Source organism: Pollachius pollachius, assembly GCF_949987615.1.
Source record: "Pollachius pollachius genome assembly, chromosome: 8".
Classification (NCBI taxonomy): domain Eukaryota; kingdom Metazoa; phylum Chordata; class Actinopteri; order Gadiformes; family Gadidae; genus Pollachius; species Pollachius pollachius.
The window spans coordinates 10881771-10897381 of NC_136941.1; the positions used below are offsets into that span (position 1 = coordinate 10881771).

Consider the following 15611-nt stretch of genomic DNA (forward strand, 5'->3'; position numbering starts at 1 on the left):
TGCATTCGAAATAAAACATTTGAAAACAGACCATGAAGAAACAAGAACAAGAAACAATGACTTAATAAGTGCAAGACACATTGAAAAACGTCGCAGCCCTGCTATTGCGCATTCACAGACTGGTTTTTGTCAAAGGAATACCCGGTCAATGATTTAATATGGACACAAACGACTAAACATTGGATCTTTGCATGGATTTATATGCACGTTACGGGGTGAATTGATAAGCTCCTGTAAGGGCTACGATGGCACAGATGACAGCTGATTTGGAACGGAACAACAGCAAAGTAAGGAACCTCGACTTTTTTACTGTTCAATAATTAATGTTGTTTTTGAACGAGTATTGGAATACTCGCTCGGAATATCCAACGAGTATTCGAAGCCTGTAAAATGCTATTCGGGACAGCCCTACGTCTTAGCACACACACTTGACATCTGTTTGACCAGACTGACAGCAAGCAGCTGTTTGCCAAACAAGTGAGCAGAGCTCTAAGGTTACCCAACATGCTAGTTTTTCGACAGCAACAAACTATTGCATCAGGCCTAATAGAAAATAAAAAAATAACTTACGTGCAGTGCCATTTGAAGTCTTGAAATGGCCTTCCCTTTTAGGCAAGTGCATTTCGAACTAACTTCTATCAAGCGGGGCTGTTTTGAGGCTAACGAGCGTCCTCATCGCTGTCGTGGTTTCGGGCGCTGATTTTCCCTTGGCAATTTTCAAAACGTGAAGTGACTTTTTGAGGACTCGTGGTCCTCCACGGCTTCCAATTTTAGGTTTTGTGTCCCACTCACAAATTATCGGACCTGTGGCCATCCAAAGCATGTTTACGACAGAGAGCACAGAACATTGTCTGGCTGGTCCCGTCAAACACCAGCCAGTCACGATGTTGCCCACTGTCCGATGTTCGCCATCTCTCATTAAAACAACGCTTATTTTTGGGGATGACAGCAGTACTATTATCCGCCACCTGTACCTGGCCTACACTCTCCTCAGCTGTTCTCTTTCCTCCGGTGAGGAATCGCAACATTGCTTTCTCTAGTAGTTTTTTCTTTATATGTCAATAATTAGCCTAGCATACTATACCGAATGTTGATACCGGCATATTATCTCTATGGTTACCAGTTTATTATCCCGGAAGTTGACAGTCGCAGTTCAGCAAAAGAGGCGTAGAAGAAGAAGGGGGCCGGATGTTGACAGTAATGGTTGTGGAACTGTGCAGCGCCGTATGACGAATGTATTAAATATGCAAATTTGATCGGACCTGACTGGAAAGTATTACCCGACACAGTGGCGGGTGAAGTGACACAAATCACCCGCTACCATACAAATCCACCCGCAAATGGCGTGTGGCGGGTGTTAATTTCCATCCCTGGTATGTACCATAGAAGAGACTTCCCCGTCTATGTTTTTCGGGCTGCATAAAATAAAGGACATTAGCTTGACTACTTAATGTTGTTTATTTTATCTTTTTCGATTATAAGTGGATTTACATCCATAAGTTCCTGGTACATCTTAAGTTAACATGGCAATTAAATGCTTTTACATTCGGGGAATCTGGTACAAGTGGGCGAAAATATCTCCTCGTTCGCCCTGTTCGTCGAGCACCGGTTTATGTCGCCTCCTACAGTATAACTAAACCGGTGGTTGCAATTGGACGTATACCCGCTTTGAACGCTAGTTGTCGCTATAGTATAATGAATGAAAAAGACATGCCACACAGCAGCAGTAGTCTCTGCTTTCAATGAGCGGTCAAAGGCAAACAAAAAGTTCCCTTCCCAGAATGGGTAATGCGTCTCAGATGGATTTTCTTGGATTTTATTTTACCCAAGAGACAGATACAAATAGCACACCAACAAAATCCAAAATATTATACAAAGCAAGCAACCCTACCCAGATATATACTTCACTGCTAGTATTCATTTAGAAATGTTGTTTTTAATATGTTGCTTTATGTTCAGTATTGATATGTGTGGAGGTGTGTGTGTATGCGTATGTGTATGCATGTCTGTATGTCCGTCAGTCTGTGTCTGTCTGCCTGCCTGCCTGTCCATCTGTCTGTCTGACTGTCTCTGTCTGTATGCTTGTTTGTCTGTCTGCCAGTCGGTCAGTTTGGCAGGCAGACAGTTTGCCTGCCTGTCTGTATGTGAGTGTGTATGTGTTTGTTATGAGACATGTCCAAATGTCTCTGTGCTTTCCCTACATTTACTACTGACTAATATTCTCCAGAAATGTCTCTGTTAAGGAACCTCGACTCAAGTTAGACACGTGTGACACTTGAACGTGTGAACATCCCCTCACTGTTTCTGAATACTGATACCTTTTCTTAGGCCTATCATTTAAGTGGCATTTTACTCTTACAGTTCAGTGTTGTTGAACTGACACGCGGATGATATTTCAGCAAGATGCCATATTGACAGCATCACGAGGCCGGCCCTCTGAAGCGTCTCCGCGATGAGAAATATCAAAGTGATGAACAGAATGAAATACCAAGCATGTTAAAAGATCACTCAGTTCCTTCTTCTTCCGATCGCGAGCAAGAAATCCCTATACAGTCTATGAACTCATTACGCCACTTAGTGCCTTGCTAAAGGGCACGTGAGTCACCGTGGCATATATCCGTAGGAGTCGGGGGTGAAAGTCGCTCAGCAAGAGAAGCCCACGTGCTGCACTCCCCCCCACCCCCTGCGGTGATGTCATTGCCAGAGACTTCCTGAACACAGGGTTCATTCACAGAGCCCTCATCTAGCACCAGCTCCCAAACACTCAGTCTCTATGGCAACAGGGCCACAAGGCATGCATGTGGGCCTTTCTGTTATTTGTTTGAACGAGGGATGGAGTTGTCATGTGTGAGTAGTGTGTGCACATGTTCACAGTGTGTGTCTGTGTGTGTGTGTCTTTGTGTGTGTGTGTGTGTGTGTGTGTGTGTGGGTGGGTGGGGGGGGTATGTGGGTGTGTGTATGTGTGTCTGTGTGTGTGTGCATGCGTTCATGAAAGTATATGTGCGATTCCCGTACGTAGCTTGTAAATTTGTGTGTGTCTGAATCCAGCCCATAGTAACTGCAAGCAAATCAAAGCCCCAGTGAAGAGTTAAACATATGTTATAGATGTATCAGTTATGGCCCTTTTCCATTGGCAATTTTGGCTTCATCAAACCATGCCACGCCAATTCACGTTTTCATTCCCAGTTTAATTGTGCCAGAGATAGACCATCTCCAGAGTGTGCCCGACCAGCCTCTAAGCAGGCTGCAGTGATGTGAGCCTTGCTTGCTGGTCTGAGCGAGAAGTTTCTGTCAAATTCTAGGACTATAGACCTATAAAAATACAATAACTGTACTCTTGTGACTGAGACGCATCAACGCCTCGATTTCTTATTACTAGTTCATTCCTAAAACTAAAATCAAGGACATCATGTGGCACTTGGGAAAATATGTGTTAAACATTGTCAAATGTGTAAACAAGACCAATCTTTTACAGTAGGCTGTCATATGAAAGTGTATGTTCACTCAAGACAAAGACATACATTCAAGTGGATAGTTTGGTTGTGATGGCGTTGCAAATCCCAGCCATGCTGGGCTGCCATGAGTCAAACCATGTCAAGCCAGATTCCAGTATAGTACAATTAAAAAACACAATTGGTTGCAATCCTCAACCTCACCACTAGATGCCACTTAATCCCGCATACCGCACCTTTAAAGAACAGGTGACCCTTTAATGTTGTAAATAATCTCTAACATCAAATGTACATATTATTTTTTTCTGTTTGTCTATTTCTATATTAGATATGGTTGGAATATGTCTGGTCTTTGAGAGTTATTAGCTTTAATACTCGATGTAGGTTAAGCGTGTAAATTTGTGTGTCTCATCTAATGATTTTGGTTAAATAAACTTAATCTAAGCCAAACTCATGTTTTATTGGATGTTAACAAACAAAGTTGGTGATGATTTAAAGAACTCGGTTGATTGAAGTAAAAACATAACAAACAACACAAGAGAATCGTCTATGGTTATTATTTATTGCTACTTTAAGGATATAAAAATAAGATGAAACAAATTGTTTTAAACATACAGTTTGATACATTCATAATAGAACAAATTATAAAAAAAAATGATGAGGGAAAATCATGTTGTCCATTGATGGAACAAACTTTTTGTAACAATGATAGTAACATATTCAAAAAGCAAAATAATTAAACACTATTGGCAGTAGAAATATGCCTATAATAATTCCCTTTGTAAAAACAATCATCCACTCTCGATTTTTGCAAATTAAAATAAAAATTGAATATTTCCTCATAGTAACGCAAAGTAATAATTACAGTGCAATATACTATAAGTGTTCTTTGTAGTAAAACGTGTAAATCAATCACAAACTTTGTGTATACTTGAAAACTAATGGATTGATAAAAGAAAGAATGTAACTCATGAAGAACATAAAAAAGAGGGAAAATGTATTTTACATTCCTTCTTTAACCTTTGAATTAATTAATTCTTGGACAAACAGGATATACTTTGCATCTTATATTTACAGAAACAAATATAAAGTTTACATTCAGAAACTCTTTGTACATGGAGAGAATGGCTCATTAGAGAAAACATTTATATAACTGTTTTTATCAAATCTCACTCCTGCAAAATACCCATATGATATCCAATATTAAACATTACACAACCATTTTCTGGCCAATGGTTGCCTTTAAAACAAATAGCTTTAATTGCACTTCATTGGTCATATTTTAAGTCGGATTAATGGCACTTAAAAGATAAAGGCACTCTTTGCAACCACTATTTTAAACTATATTTGTATGAAATAAAACTTTGTTAAGACAAAATAAAAAATATTTGACATAATAATTTAATACAAAAATAGACATAATAATAATGTATTTTCTGTATTATTTTCTAAAAATGGGGGCTTACCTTGAAAATGCAAGGCACTGAAGGCACACTAGTGCATAACACATGAAGTGACAGGACAAGTCTGTTGATGTCTTTGAATACAATGGCTGCCTTTATAAATGCTCTCAGACTTCTGCAAGCACTGTACAAAACATCTTACATAAAAAAGGCACTGGATATATTCTCTGTGAATTGAAATACAAACACAGATATAACTACAATACAATTATGAGAAATACAAAAAGAAAAGGTATTTAAGAGAAAGACAAGCAACCAGATTTCAAATCTGTGTTTGCCTGCTGCATTTGGCATCCCCAATAATTTGGAATATTGGACTTGGAAAATACTTTACACTATAAAGCCTTTAACGTATGGCTTTTAATAAGCTGCTGCACATATGATCATTTTCATAATTTTAATCAATCATTTAAGCCACAGATTTAAAGGCACTATTCACATCAAAGAAATGTTTACAAGTTTTGGCAAAACAGTGCATTTTAGGAGGTGCCAAATATTGTTTTTTATTTTAGTTAAGTCACTAAAATAATAAGGTAGTGTGTTTTTCTCTCCACATACTTCATACACAACTGAACCTAAAATGAGATGATTAAAGTACATACAATCTGCTGTTGTACATCTGTAGACATTTTGACTTTTGAGTATATATTCGAAGTAAAAGTAGCTCCAATAGTCCAAAGGTATTAACAGTTTTGCAGCATGTGAATGTATTTTAGTTATCGACCCTCTCTTTATTCATCTTGTATAATAAAAAGATGTTTCACTTTAAGAAACATTGATTTCAGCACATTATTTTGATTGTTTTCCACATTTAAGTAAAGACTTTACAGTCATGAAATACGAAAAGATGACTCTAATATAATGGCTGTAAACGGACATCTCTATGGATAAAGAGGATGAGGAGTTGCGGGGTAGGGCTATAGCTTTGACGAAGTTGACATGATGTCGTGTCCTGCAGGTTTTTCCTCTATATCTGCCCTCTGGCCTGGACAGCAGTCAGATCCTTCCTTATGATTTCGTTGACTGTAGAGAGAGACAGAGAGAAAAGACAAGAAAAGAGGATGTTAGAAAGTAAGAGGACAAGGCATAGCGTACAAAGCCAAGCGCACTTTAGCTCATGTTGCAATAAGATAATAAAAAATATAACAATGTGAAAGTAAATGAGAACAAGAGTGAAGCTTATTAACAGGAAAACACATGAAAGATGTCCATGTGTCCCATGACAGTTTTTCTTGTGTTGTCAAGAGAAAGATAATAATCTCTATCCGTTTCCTGTTTTGCACACATAGGCTTTAGGTGTCTCTCTTCATGCGGTGAAGTAAAGGTGAGCGAGTTGAACAGGAAATGTTCACTCTTTAAATCTTAAAAGAAGAAAAATAGAGCCAGTTGCCACGAGAGAGAATTGAGTCTCAAGGTTTCACATTTACAAAGGTTAGCTAGGTAAGTAAGGTAACCCTAACCCTAGGTCAGTTAGCAACCCCTAACCTTAACCAAAACCCTGACCCTGTAAAAAAACAAGGATAACTTTTCCCAAACAAAACATAGTAGCTCATCCATCTGCAAAAACAATAAAATAAAATAATATCCCAAAGAATTCTAACACCATGAACAAAGTGGCTGCCTTCTCCTGTCAACAGGCGAGATGTAGATTCTGGATGCTTGTGCTTTGATCACGGTCAAATACCGACAGCTGTGAGGAATGCACCATATGTTGTCCTACCAGAAAGGCCACATCCAACACAACAGCATAGTATATGCTGAGCAGAGCACCACAGAGTGTTGTTCTCTGCTCTTCATCAGTCCCCCGCGGAGCCAGTGTTTGTGAGCGAGCATTAAAACATACACGCTAACACCCAAACACACGTGCATGCTAACTATCTCTGTAGCACAGTGTGGCTGCATAGTCGTTGCTACTATGGAGTATTATACTACTGGGTCATTAGGGCTGGTGAGTCATCAAAATAATAACGGCTTCAAAGGGGCTCACAAGACATTCCGACTGCAGCTTGGGCCTGGAACACAGAGCCACTGAGCATAACTGCTTAGAAGTTGTCTTGGTAACCTTGACCAAAAAAACAAACCTTTTTTTTGGCAGCCCGATTGCATTTAAGAATGAAACGCGGCTGAAACGATTGAAACTCATAAATAAACCATTTAATTATTACATGTAATGTTTTAAGCTCGAGAAAATATGATGCCTGAGCCGACCCAAACGTGGCCATAAATCAGCTGCATGATGTGAAGCCGTGTTGTTTCTTTTGTTCCGTTTTGCTTTATTTAGAAAGTGATGCTCGCTTCCTCTTATTCTACTTCCTCTTCCCTCTTAACCTTTTTACACTTGAGTTACATTCAATCTAGTTTTGTGATTTGGAGCAGACAATAACCCAGTTTCAACTTCCCCAAAGCATGCTGTCATTGAACATCTGCAGCCGCTGTGAGAGGAAAGCCAGTACAGTAACCCCCACACTGAGCCCTATGGATAGCCAGGGCTGCGTCTCTGAAACCAAACGGGAGCGTGGAGGCCCTGCAGACGTATAGTAACCAACGCGGCTGGGCTCCTGTTTGTTTAAGTCTGCGGTGGAATTCCCTTTGACACCTCACGCCTCGAAGCCCCTTTCATCTCGCCCAGTGGTGCCTCAGGGTGTTTTCCTGAGCATAAAAAAACAGGCATAGAGAGAGAGAGAGGGGGAGAGAGAGAGAGAGAGGGAGAGAGAGAGGGAGAGAGAGAGAGAGAGAGAGAGAGAGAGACAGCGAGAGAGAGAGAGAGAGGGAGAGAGAGAGAGAGAGAGAGAGAGAGAGACAGCGAGAGAGAGAGAGAGAGGGAGAGAGAGAGAGAGAGAGAGACAGCGAGAGGGAGCGAGAGAAACAGCAAGAGAGAGAGAGAGAGCGAGAGAGACAGCCAGAGAGAGAGAGACAGCCAGAGAGAGAGAGACAGCCAGAGAGAGAGAAAGAGAGAGAGAGCCAGAGAGAGAGAGAGAGGGGGGGGATGCGAGTGAGGGAGAGCCACAGGCGGTCAAATACACACAAGAAGGGCTTTGCTGAGCCTAATGAAGGGTTGGCACGGGGAACGGCCGGGCCGAGGCTGGCGTGAGGAACACTCAGGGACTCCTGCGCCTGTACAATAGGTGAGTGTCTGTCTGGACTGTTTACCGACTGGTTCACCGGCGTAGGAGTACAGAGGGGATCCCTATGCTGCCCCCAAACGAGACTCAAGAGAGAGACGGGCACGCCACCGCCACCGCCAAACGAAGAGTGACAAAGAGTGGGTCAGTGGTGTGCCGAGGGAGCAGAAACCCATCTGTACGTGCAGTACAAACACACACACACACACGCACACACACACACACACACACACACGCACACAAACACGCACACGCACACCTAGCAGCCAGCTCATGAATACTGTACATACTGCAGTATGTTTAACTTTAAAGCTACACTCTTTCACTGGATTGTTCCACCACGCCATCACTTTGGGTTAAAAGGGTTTGAAATGATTATGTTATGAGAATAAATGCATCCACCCACGGATGGGTGCAAAAATGTTACAACAGGTTGGTTTATTAATACTGCCATCGAGTTGACGTGAGTGCGACTCAACCGCTGGGATGATATCGTTTTTTGTTGTAAAAATGTATTTCAATGAAATGGACGGTAGTATTATACTACTGGGTCATAGGGCCGATGAGTCATCATAATAATAACGGCTTCAAAGGGGCTCACAGGACATTCCGACTGCAGCTTGGGGCTGGAACACAGAGCCACTGAGCATGGCTGCTTAGAAGTTGTCTTGGTAACCTTGAGAGGAAGGCCAGCCAACCTTGAGGGAGTGGATAAAGGATGATCCAGTTGGACCAACAGCTAACTCCTCCTCCAACACAAGTAGACAAACAAAACAAACACACTATTAAGTCTAAGGAGGTGGAGGGAAGCTGAAACCATGGCATGTATCGTTGGTCCTTCCTCTCCAATGGGGTGGAAGTGAAGTGAAACTAATGCTTGTCCGCCATGCTCTCTCCGTGTGCTTTATCTCTCCACCTGTTGGAACATTTTTCACCCGCTCCACTGCCTCTGGGCGTTATTCCACCACCACCAACAACATCACCACCACCACCCTCGCCTCCCCCCCCCCCCCCCCCCCCCCCAGCGTGGCCCTGGGAGGCCGTGCAGGCCGGGCCCCATGGCTCTCCCTCCGCTCTCTCCCTCTCCTTCCTGCTAAACAGGCAGCGGACGGCAGCCAGTGGGCCACAGCCTCAGCCTTGCTTGGCCTTCAGAGGGAAACCAACACAATGGTCTTTGTGATTCCTCAGCCAGCCGCGTGAACGTTGACAGAAAACATGTTCGGAAAAAGCACAGATGACTTACTGAGGTATTTAACCGATTCAGAACAACGCACGGGAGATATTTGGCAGCCCCGACGGACCCGGGAGAATTTGATCAGAATGGAAACGTTAATTTGCAGTATTTGCTTAAACTTGGCACTTTTGCAGTCGTGGGAAAAATGAGATGGAGGTGGTAACAAGCCCACGTGTGGGGGAGGGATCAGTGTTTGTGAAGTTGTTTCTGACTTAAAAGTAAAGGGCACGTCATGAAGCCAATGAACGACTTAGATACGTGACGGACAACCCCCCCAAGGGAAATGACGCCGGTATGCTTTCCCTCATTTCTATAAACGAGTGAAAGGAAGAGGAACTCTCATTTTCTGCATAATATCATGTGTGCTTTCCGCTAAATACGCAGTACATTAAGGGGCCGCCCCTCATTTGTTTTTTGAGGCTGAAAGTGTTTCAGTATCAGTCAGCAACGGCATGGTATATGGTATTAATTTAATGATGAATAGGTGTGTGTTTTCTAAATGTCAACATAGATCTGCTCGACGTTTAAATCCTTATGAAGTTAAAAGACTTCCAAGCTACTTCTGGCGGAAAACTTTAGGCCTGCTTCGCCTACCGGCTAACAGCTGACACGGTTCACTTAAGCGCATGTACACTGATAGGCCCTCGATTTAAGATCTATCCAACCACACACACAGACAATCTCTCTCTGCGGAGTTAAGTGTACTGAGCTGGATTTTCCCCACCCCCACCACCACCCCAGCCTACACCTGCTTCGGTTCTGCTCTTTATTGTATGCAACCTGCACAATGGGTTGAAATATCAGATGTATCCCATGGGGGTGGGGGGTTGTATTCCCTGTGGTCAAATGTTGTACCTGACATCTGTATGTCATGCTTTAAGTCCCACCGCACCCTCAAAGAGAGGAACCACACCGCTAAACCAAGGCGTCTTTACCGTTTCATGCAAAGCTGCTGGGTTTAAAACGGGGAACGGAGGAGAACAGCCACATCAGGCAGCAACCAGGAGGGGATAATGTGGCCTGGCCATCACCCTGTGATCAGTGCGTCTCCCCCTGACCCGACATGCCTGAACCGAGCCCTGCCCGTTCCGAAAACAACCCTCTGTGAATTCACCCAGCTCCAAAACCCTGTTGCTGTTTACTGTGTAGGGAAGCCCTGCATCTACCAGATCCAAAAAACACAAATTCCATTGCTGGCCTCTTTTCTTCGTTTCATTTTTTCCACTGGCCCCCTCCTCTCCAACACCCCCACCCCCACCACCACCACACACCACCCTTCCCTTTTCCTGCGGACCGCCCGCTCCACCCTCCTCCCCACTATCTTACAGGGATCAGGCTGGGTTTTTCTGGAGGGGCGCAGCTGCAAATGGGAATTTCTAGTGCCAGATTGGCAAAATCCCATGGTCGGAAAAAAAAGCTAATCCTCTGTTGGGTTCCCCCGCAGAACTGGGTGGCGCGGGGCCAAAGGGAGCCCCGGCCAACTACAACAAACACAGAGGCTTTCCCCAGCTCTCCCAGGCAGCCCCGTTCCACTGTGTGACAATGGTTGCCATGGAAGTTGTTTTTCAGTTAATAACAGTGTCAACACATCCAGGCCATCAGGAGAACTGACACCTCGTTTCTTTTCTTTTTGTCGTTCTCTTGTTTTTCGCGTGTCTACTTTCACATTATATTTCAAGAGAAAGCCGAGGCAAAAAAAAAAAAGAGACAGGGGCTGTGTGTTTTGACAATGTTCTAAAACGTCCCCCAGCCCCTCCTCCCAGCCCCCTCATTTTTGAGACAAGCCAACATGTACGGAGGTGGGGGGTTCACCCGTGAACTGACAAATGATGGGGAAAAATCTGCGACTCATCAATTGTAAAAACTCACCGATGTGGCTGTTGCGGACGAGAGACTCGATTGACTCTCAGAAGGGGCCATTAGGGCGTAACAAGGTGTAGTTGGGAGGACCTTTGCAAAACAAGGAAAAGATTCAACCTCCTGACTGCGGCTGAACGTGGCCTGACATTAGTTCTATCAAGAGGGCAACGGGGTTGACAAGCACAAGTATAAACATGCGACTCACGAACCTCCTCGGCAAACATTGTTTTAAAGATGTAAGATTGGGTGTTCATTTTCTTTATTCTTTTTTCCGAGGGACACTATTGGCCACACAGAGGATACGCGGTGAAGCGAAATTGTAAATATCCTTCAATTGTTCTCGGGGAAATGTTTCATCTTTCCTCGACAGTTCTTCGTCCCCTAATTGCCTTTGACATCGCTATCGCAACATATAGCTTCCCTACAATGACGGACGGCGGCCATAATCAATCCTGGACACTTGGACGGAAAACAAGGGCAGGAAAAAAAAAGAAAACCTCCACCTACTCTCACTTAACCTCATCAGTAGCACACGCACGCACGACGACGACGACGACACCATCAGAGAGTCACACGCCACCATGCACACAAAGTAGAGAGGCCCAGACTTACACTCACCGTCATCGAGGTAGGCCTGGTCCAGGTTCTCCTCCTTCACCGCCACCCTCCTCTGGCGGCCGTCCCCCAGTTGTGGAGCCCCCTCCCGGGGCCCCTCCTGGCCCGCCTGCTCGGGGCCAGGGGCCCCGGGGCTAGTGGGGGATCGGACCTTCTGCGGGGGGGCCTTCTGCGTGTACTGGGGCTGGGGCTGGATCACCGTGGTGTAGTGCTGCGGCTGGCCGGCCGCCGGCCCCCCCTGGGTGTGGGGGGACGTGTTGGGCGTGGACTGGGGGGAGTATCCGTCCTCGCTGTAGGTGGTGGGCTGCTGGCTGCTGCTGTTGTCCGCCTGAGGGGCGGCGGGGGGGACAGCGGTGAGAGGGGGGTCCCCTGCCCCTCGGAGTAAAAGGTGGTGGTGTGCGGGGGGGCCGTTGGGGGAGAACTGGATGATGGACGGGTGCTGGCCTGCCGCCAGGTGGGGACCCCCCAGGGGCTGGGAGGGAGAGCCGGCGTGGACCAGCACGGAGCGGTGCGGGTCGGGCATCTGCTGGTAAAGGCTGGGGCTGCTCAGGCCGGCGGCGGTGATGATGGCGTGGCTCTGCAGCTGCTGCTGCTGCTGCTGGTAGCGGGGGTCCTGGGAGGCCCGCCCCCCCTCCTGGCAGGAGGCCAGGCCGGAGACCAGGCCGCTGTCCGGGTGCAGGATGGCCCGGGCGTTGTGGTAGTAGGAGTGAGGGGACAGGCCCAGCATCTGGGGCACGGCGAAGCCCATGTGAGCCGCCTCGTACTCGTCCTGGGGCTCCGTCTTGATGGAGGGCACTGTGGTAGAAGGGGGGGGGGGGGCACAGTGGTCATTGGATGGACAGAGAACACAGCCACAGGGCGGACCCTTTGCAAGCAGGGCCGCAGATTGGGCTTCATCGTGGGACAGATGCAGCCATCGTTCGTAACACTGTTTACTGTCTGCCACGTCTACGTCCTCGGGTAGTATAGAGTATATAGAGTGAAACTAGTAACACACATTGACCGGGGACAACGTGCCCTGGTACAGACAAAGAGCAGACTCTAAATGTGTGTTTATCGTGTTGCGCTTGTTTGCTACAGGTAGTGATTCAATGTGGTCTCCATTGAACCGTTACCTGACAACGGGGTGAAGGTGAAATGCTGCGGCTGGCTCCGCTTCCTCTTGCCATTGATGACGTAGAAGTGGACCTTGACCGAGTGGCAGACGGAGAGTTCCCGGTAGGAAGGCACCTCCACAAACAGCAGGTTCTACGGCACAGGGGATCCATGATGAGTGGGCTTATGGTCCCCTCATTTTAGGATCAGACTGTAACTGTGCTGTGGGGTTAGTGAGAAGCGTTTTTTACGTCAGACACACAGGGACACGGCGGTGCTCCACTTACTGGCTGACTCTTGTCTTTGTCTACAGTCGCCTCCATCTCCCATATCTGCTGGCCGTCTGTTGGACGGTGAACACAGGGGACAAGGAAGGTCAGCACAGAGTACGAATGATTATTTGAATATGAAATTAATAAAGAGAGAAAGCATTTTTTTTTCACTACACTCTATATTGGACCTTAACTCACAATTGAAAATTGTAGAAAAAGCGCTCTTAGCGGCCATTGAATTCATGTCTTGTTCATCCTGTTCAGAAGACGCGTTTCCGTGTGTTGGCAGCGTGAGGGTTGTGGGCGCAGCCACAGGCAACTCTTTGTTAGATTAAAGCTAGATGAGATCTCCCCGGCTAGCCCTTTCCTCTTACACCATGAAGTGCACTGCTTCACATGCATTGAACATTTGCATGTTGCATGTGGACCCACGGCCACAGAGTCTATGGGTATCATGCTCTTAATACCAGTAGAGTACAGCACTTTGGTGATTGGTTGGATGGATGGGTTAGCGGGGAGATGACTGAATAGAAGAGTTGATGTCTAGATATGTTACCAGGCTGTGGCCAACCAAACAGTTTTCAGTATTGAGATGTTGACATCAAGTGCAACTGCAATATTTGCAAAGTAAACATTTAGGATTTGAAACAACTGCTTTCTGCTGAAGGGATAGCAGATAGGAGATGATGTAAACAGATAGGTTAGCCTTTATTCAGTTTCAGTTTCACTTCCCAACAGTTTAGTTCTGCTTTATAGCAATGTAGCGCTCTACCACCTACAGAGTGCTACATTTAGAGAAGAGTGTTCAGGCTAGGGGTCAAAATATAGGTCTATTATGTATGAACTGCCTATGTAATATGAAATCAATCTGAAAAACTAAGATTGTGTTTTGTAAGCATATCTGTTGGGCTGCATACAATACATATGCAAAACAGGGTAACTTTAGTTCATCCTGATTTCTTATGAATGTTTTCCTCACTTATCTTTCAATATAGCTATATAAATATAAGAAATGCTTGTAAATTCCAAAATGCCTTTGACATACAGCAGGACTGAAAGTGCACAGAGATAGCTGTGAAGCCCTTACTCCAACATGGCTGAGAGTGCACAGTCTGATAAAGTGAGTGGGAATCACTCTGTCCGACATGGCTGAGAGTGCACAGTCTGATAAAGTGAGTGGGAAGCACTCTGTCCAACATGGCTGAGAGTGTTAAAGGTAGGTGGGAAACTATGCACAACCAATTGAAAAACACTGAAATGAGTCAGCAAGCAAACGAAGGGGATTCCGAAAAATCCCTCCTTCATCTTATTTCTACTTTTATGATCAATTTGCTCAGTTTTCCCAAAACAGAAGTTGATGACCAATGCTTTCTTGGCGCCCCTGTTTGTTGTGCATTTGGTTGCAACTCGACTCCATGGGATACCCTCTGGAGATGGTTGTGAGGGGACTAGGTGGAGTATGTGTGTGTGTGTGTCTGTGTGTGTGTGTGTGTGTGTGTGTGTGTGTGTGTGTGTGTAGTGGGGGGACAGGGGGGAGGGGGGTGATGTTGGAGCCAGCCGTTAGGGGCTGTTGGGAGCTGTGGAGGCTGTGCTTGGCTGAGGGTAAACCTTCCCCTGAACACGGAGCCAGGGGAGCCCCAGCCATGCGCAGCTGTCTCCCATTCAAAGGGCTTTCACAGCTGCCCTGGTCCAGAGCGCATGTGTCATACAGGGACTCTCCAAAACAATAGCAATCCCACAGTAATTTTTTCTCTACCGGTGTTTAATTGTCTGTGTTAATCTGCTCTGCGTTGTGGTGCGATGGCAGGGAACCCAGGAAAAACGTGAGGGTGGGGGTGGGGGGGGGGGGCGACATTGTAGTCTCAGTAGCGCTCCGAGAGCCAGCGATGTTTACGAGCCAAGTGCTATTCTCTCTGACAGCCCTGGAGCCGGTGAGTCATGACACCATATGCTTTTAGGAGGTCTCATCGCGTGGCCGCTGCTCACCAATATAAAGTTTGGTTTATAGCAACCGAAGGCGAATCACTAAGGGAAGGATTTCCCGAAGTTGGGGGAATAACACTGTGCTAAAGACATGCAGCGTTAAAGGGGTTAGGGGATCCCTATGCTACTGCTCACCTTGGGTTTTCTCCATGAAGATAACCCTGGAGTCGGAGCTGAAGTTCTGCCCCGTCAGGATCATCTGCTGGCCCCCCAGGACGGAGCAGCCGTCCATATCCTGCTTCTCCACCAGAGGGAGCTCATGGGCCGAGCGCTGGGCTGAACCCGAAAAGGAGGGAGACACAGTAGAAGAAGAAATAAGAGACAGTCTATGGCCCTGCCATCATATATGGAACCAGGTTGTGCAACTTTTAGCTTTGTAGGTTGTTATCGGCATTATTTTGAAGACTGTGACACACACATTATTACCAGAATATTACATCACCATGATTATATGTAGGTTATAAGTTGTTTTGTTTTTTTTAATCAACAAGATGCATCACACGGAACAATTCATC

General features: G+C 45.6%; 1 protein-coding gene across 3 annotated transcripts in view; it reads right to left on the bottom strand.

Annotated features, from left to right (window-relative positions):
* Positions 1–4023: 4023 nt before the first annotated feature.
* nfatc2a (nuclear factor of activated T cells 2a) overlaps positions 4024–15611 on the bottom strand; it is a 19811-nt gene continuing 8223 nt past the window's right edge. For 2 of the 3 annotated variants that reach the window (XM_079742190.1, XM_079742188.1), the window contains exons 6-10: positions 15232–15372; positions 13129–13184; positions 12862–12994; positions 11744–12541; positions 4024–5938 (exon numbers count right to left, since the gene is read on the bottom strand). In XM_079742190.1, coding sequence (XP_079598316.1) covers positions 5883–5938; positions 11744–12541; positions 12862–12994; positions 13129–13184; positions 15232–15372 — 1184 coding nt within the window. In that variant the 3' untranslated portion in view covers positions 4024–5882. The remainder of the gene's footprint in view (positions 5939–11743; positions 12542–12861; positions 12995–13128; positions 13185–15231; positions 15373–15611) is intronic. The other variant, XM_079742189.1, reaches the window with a different exon arrangement.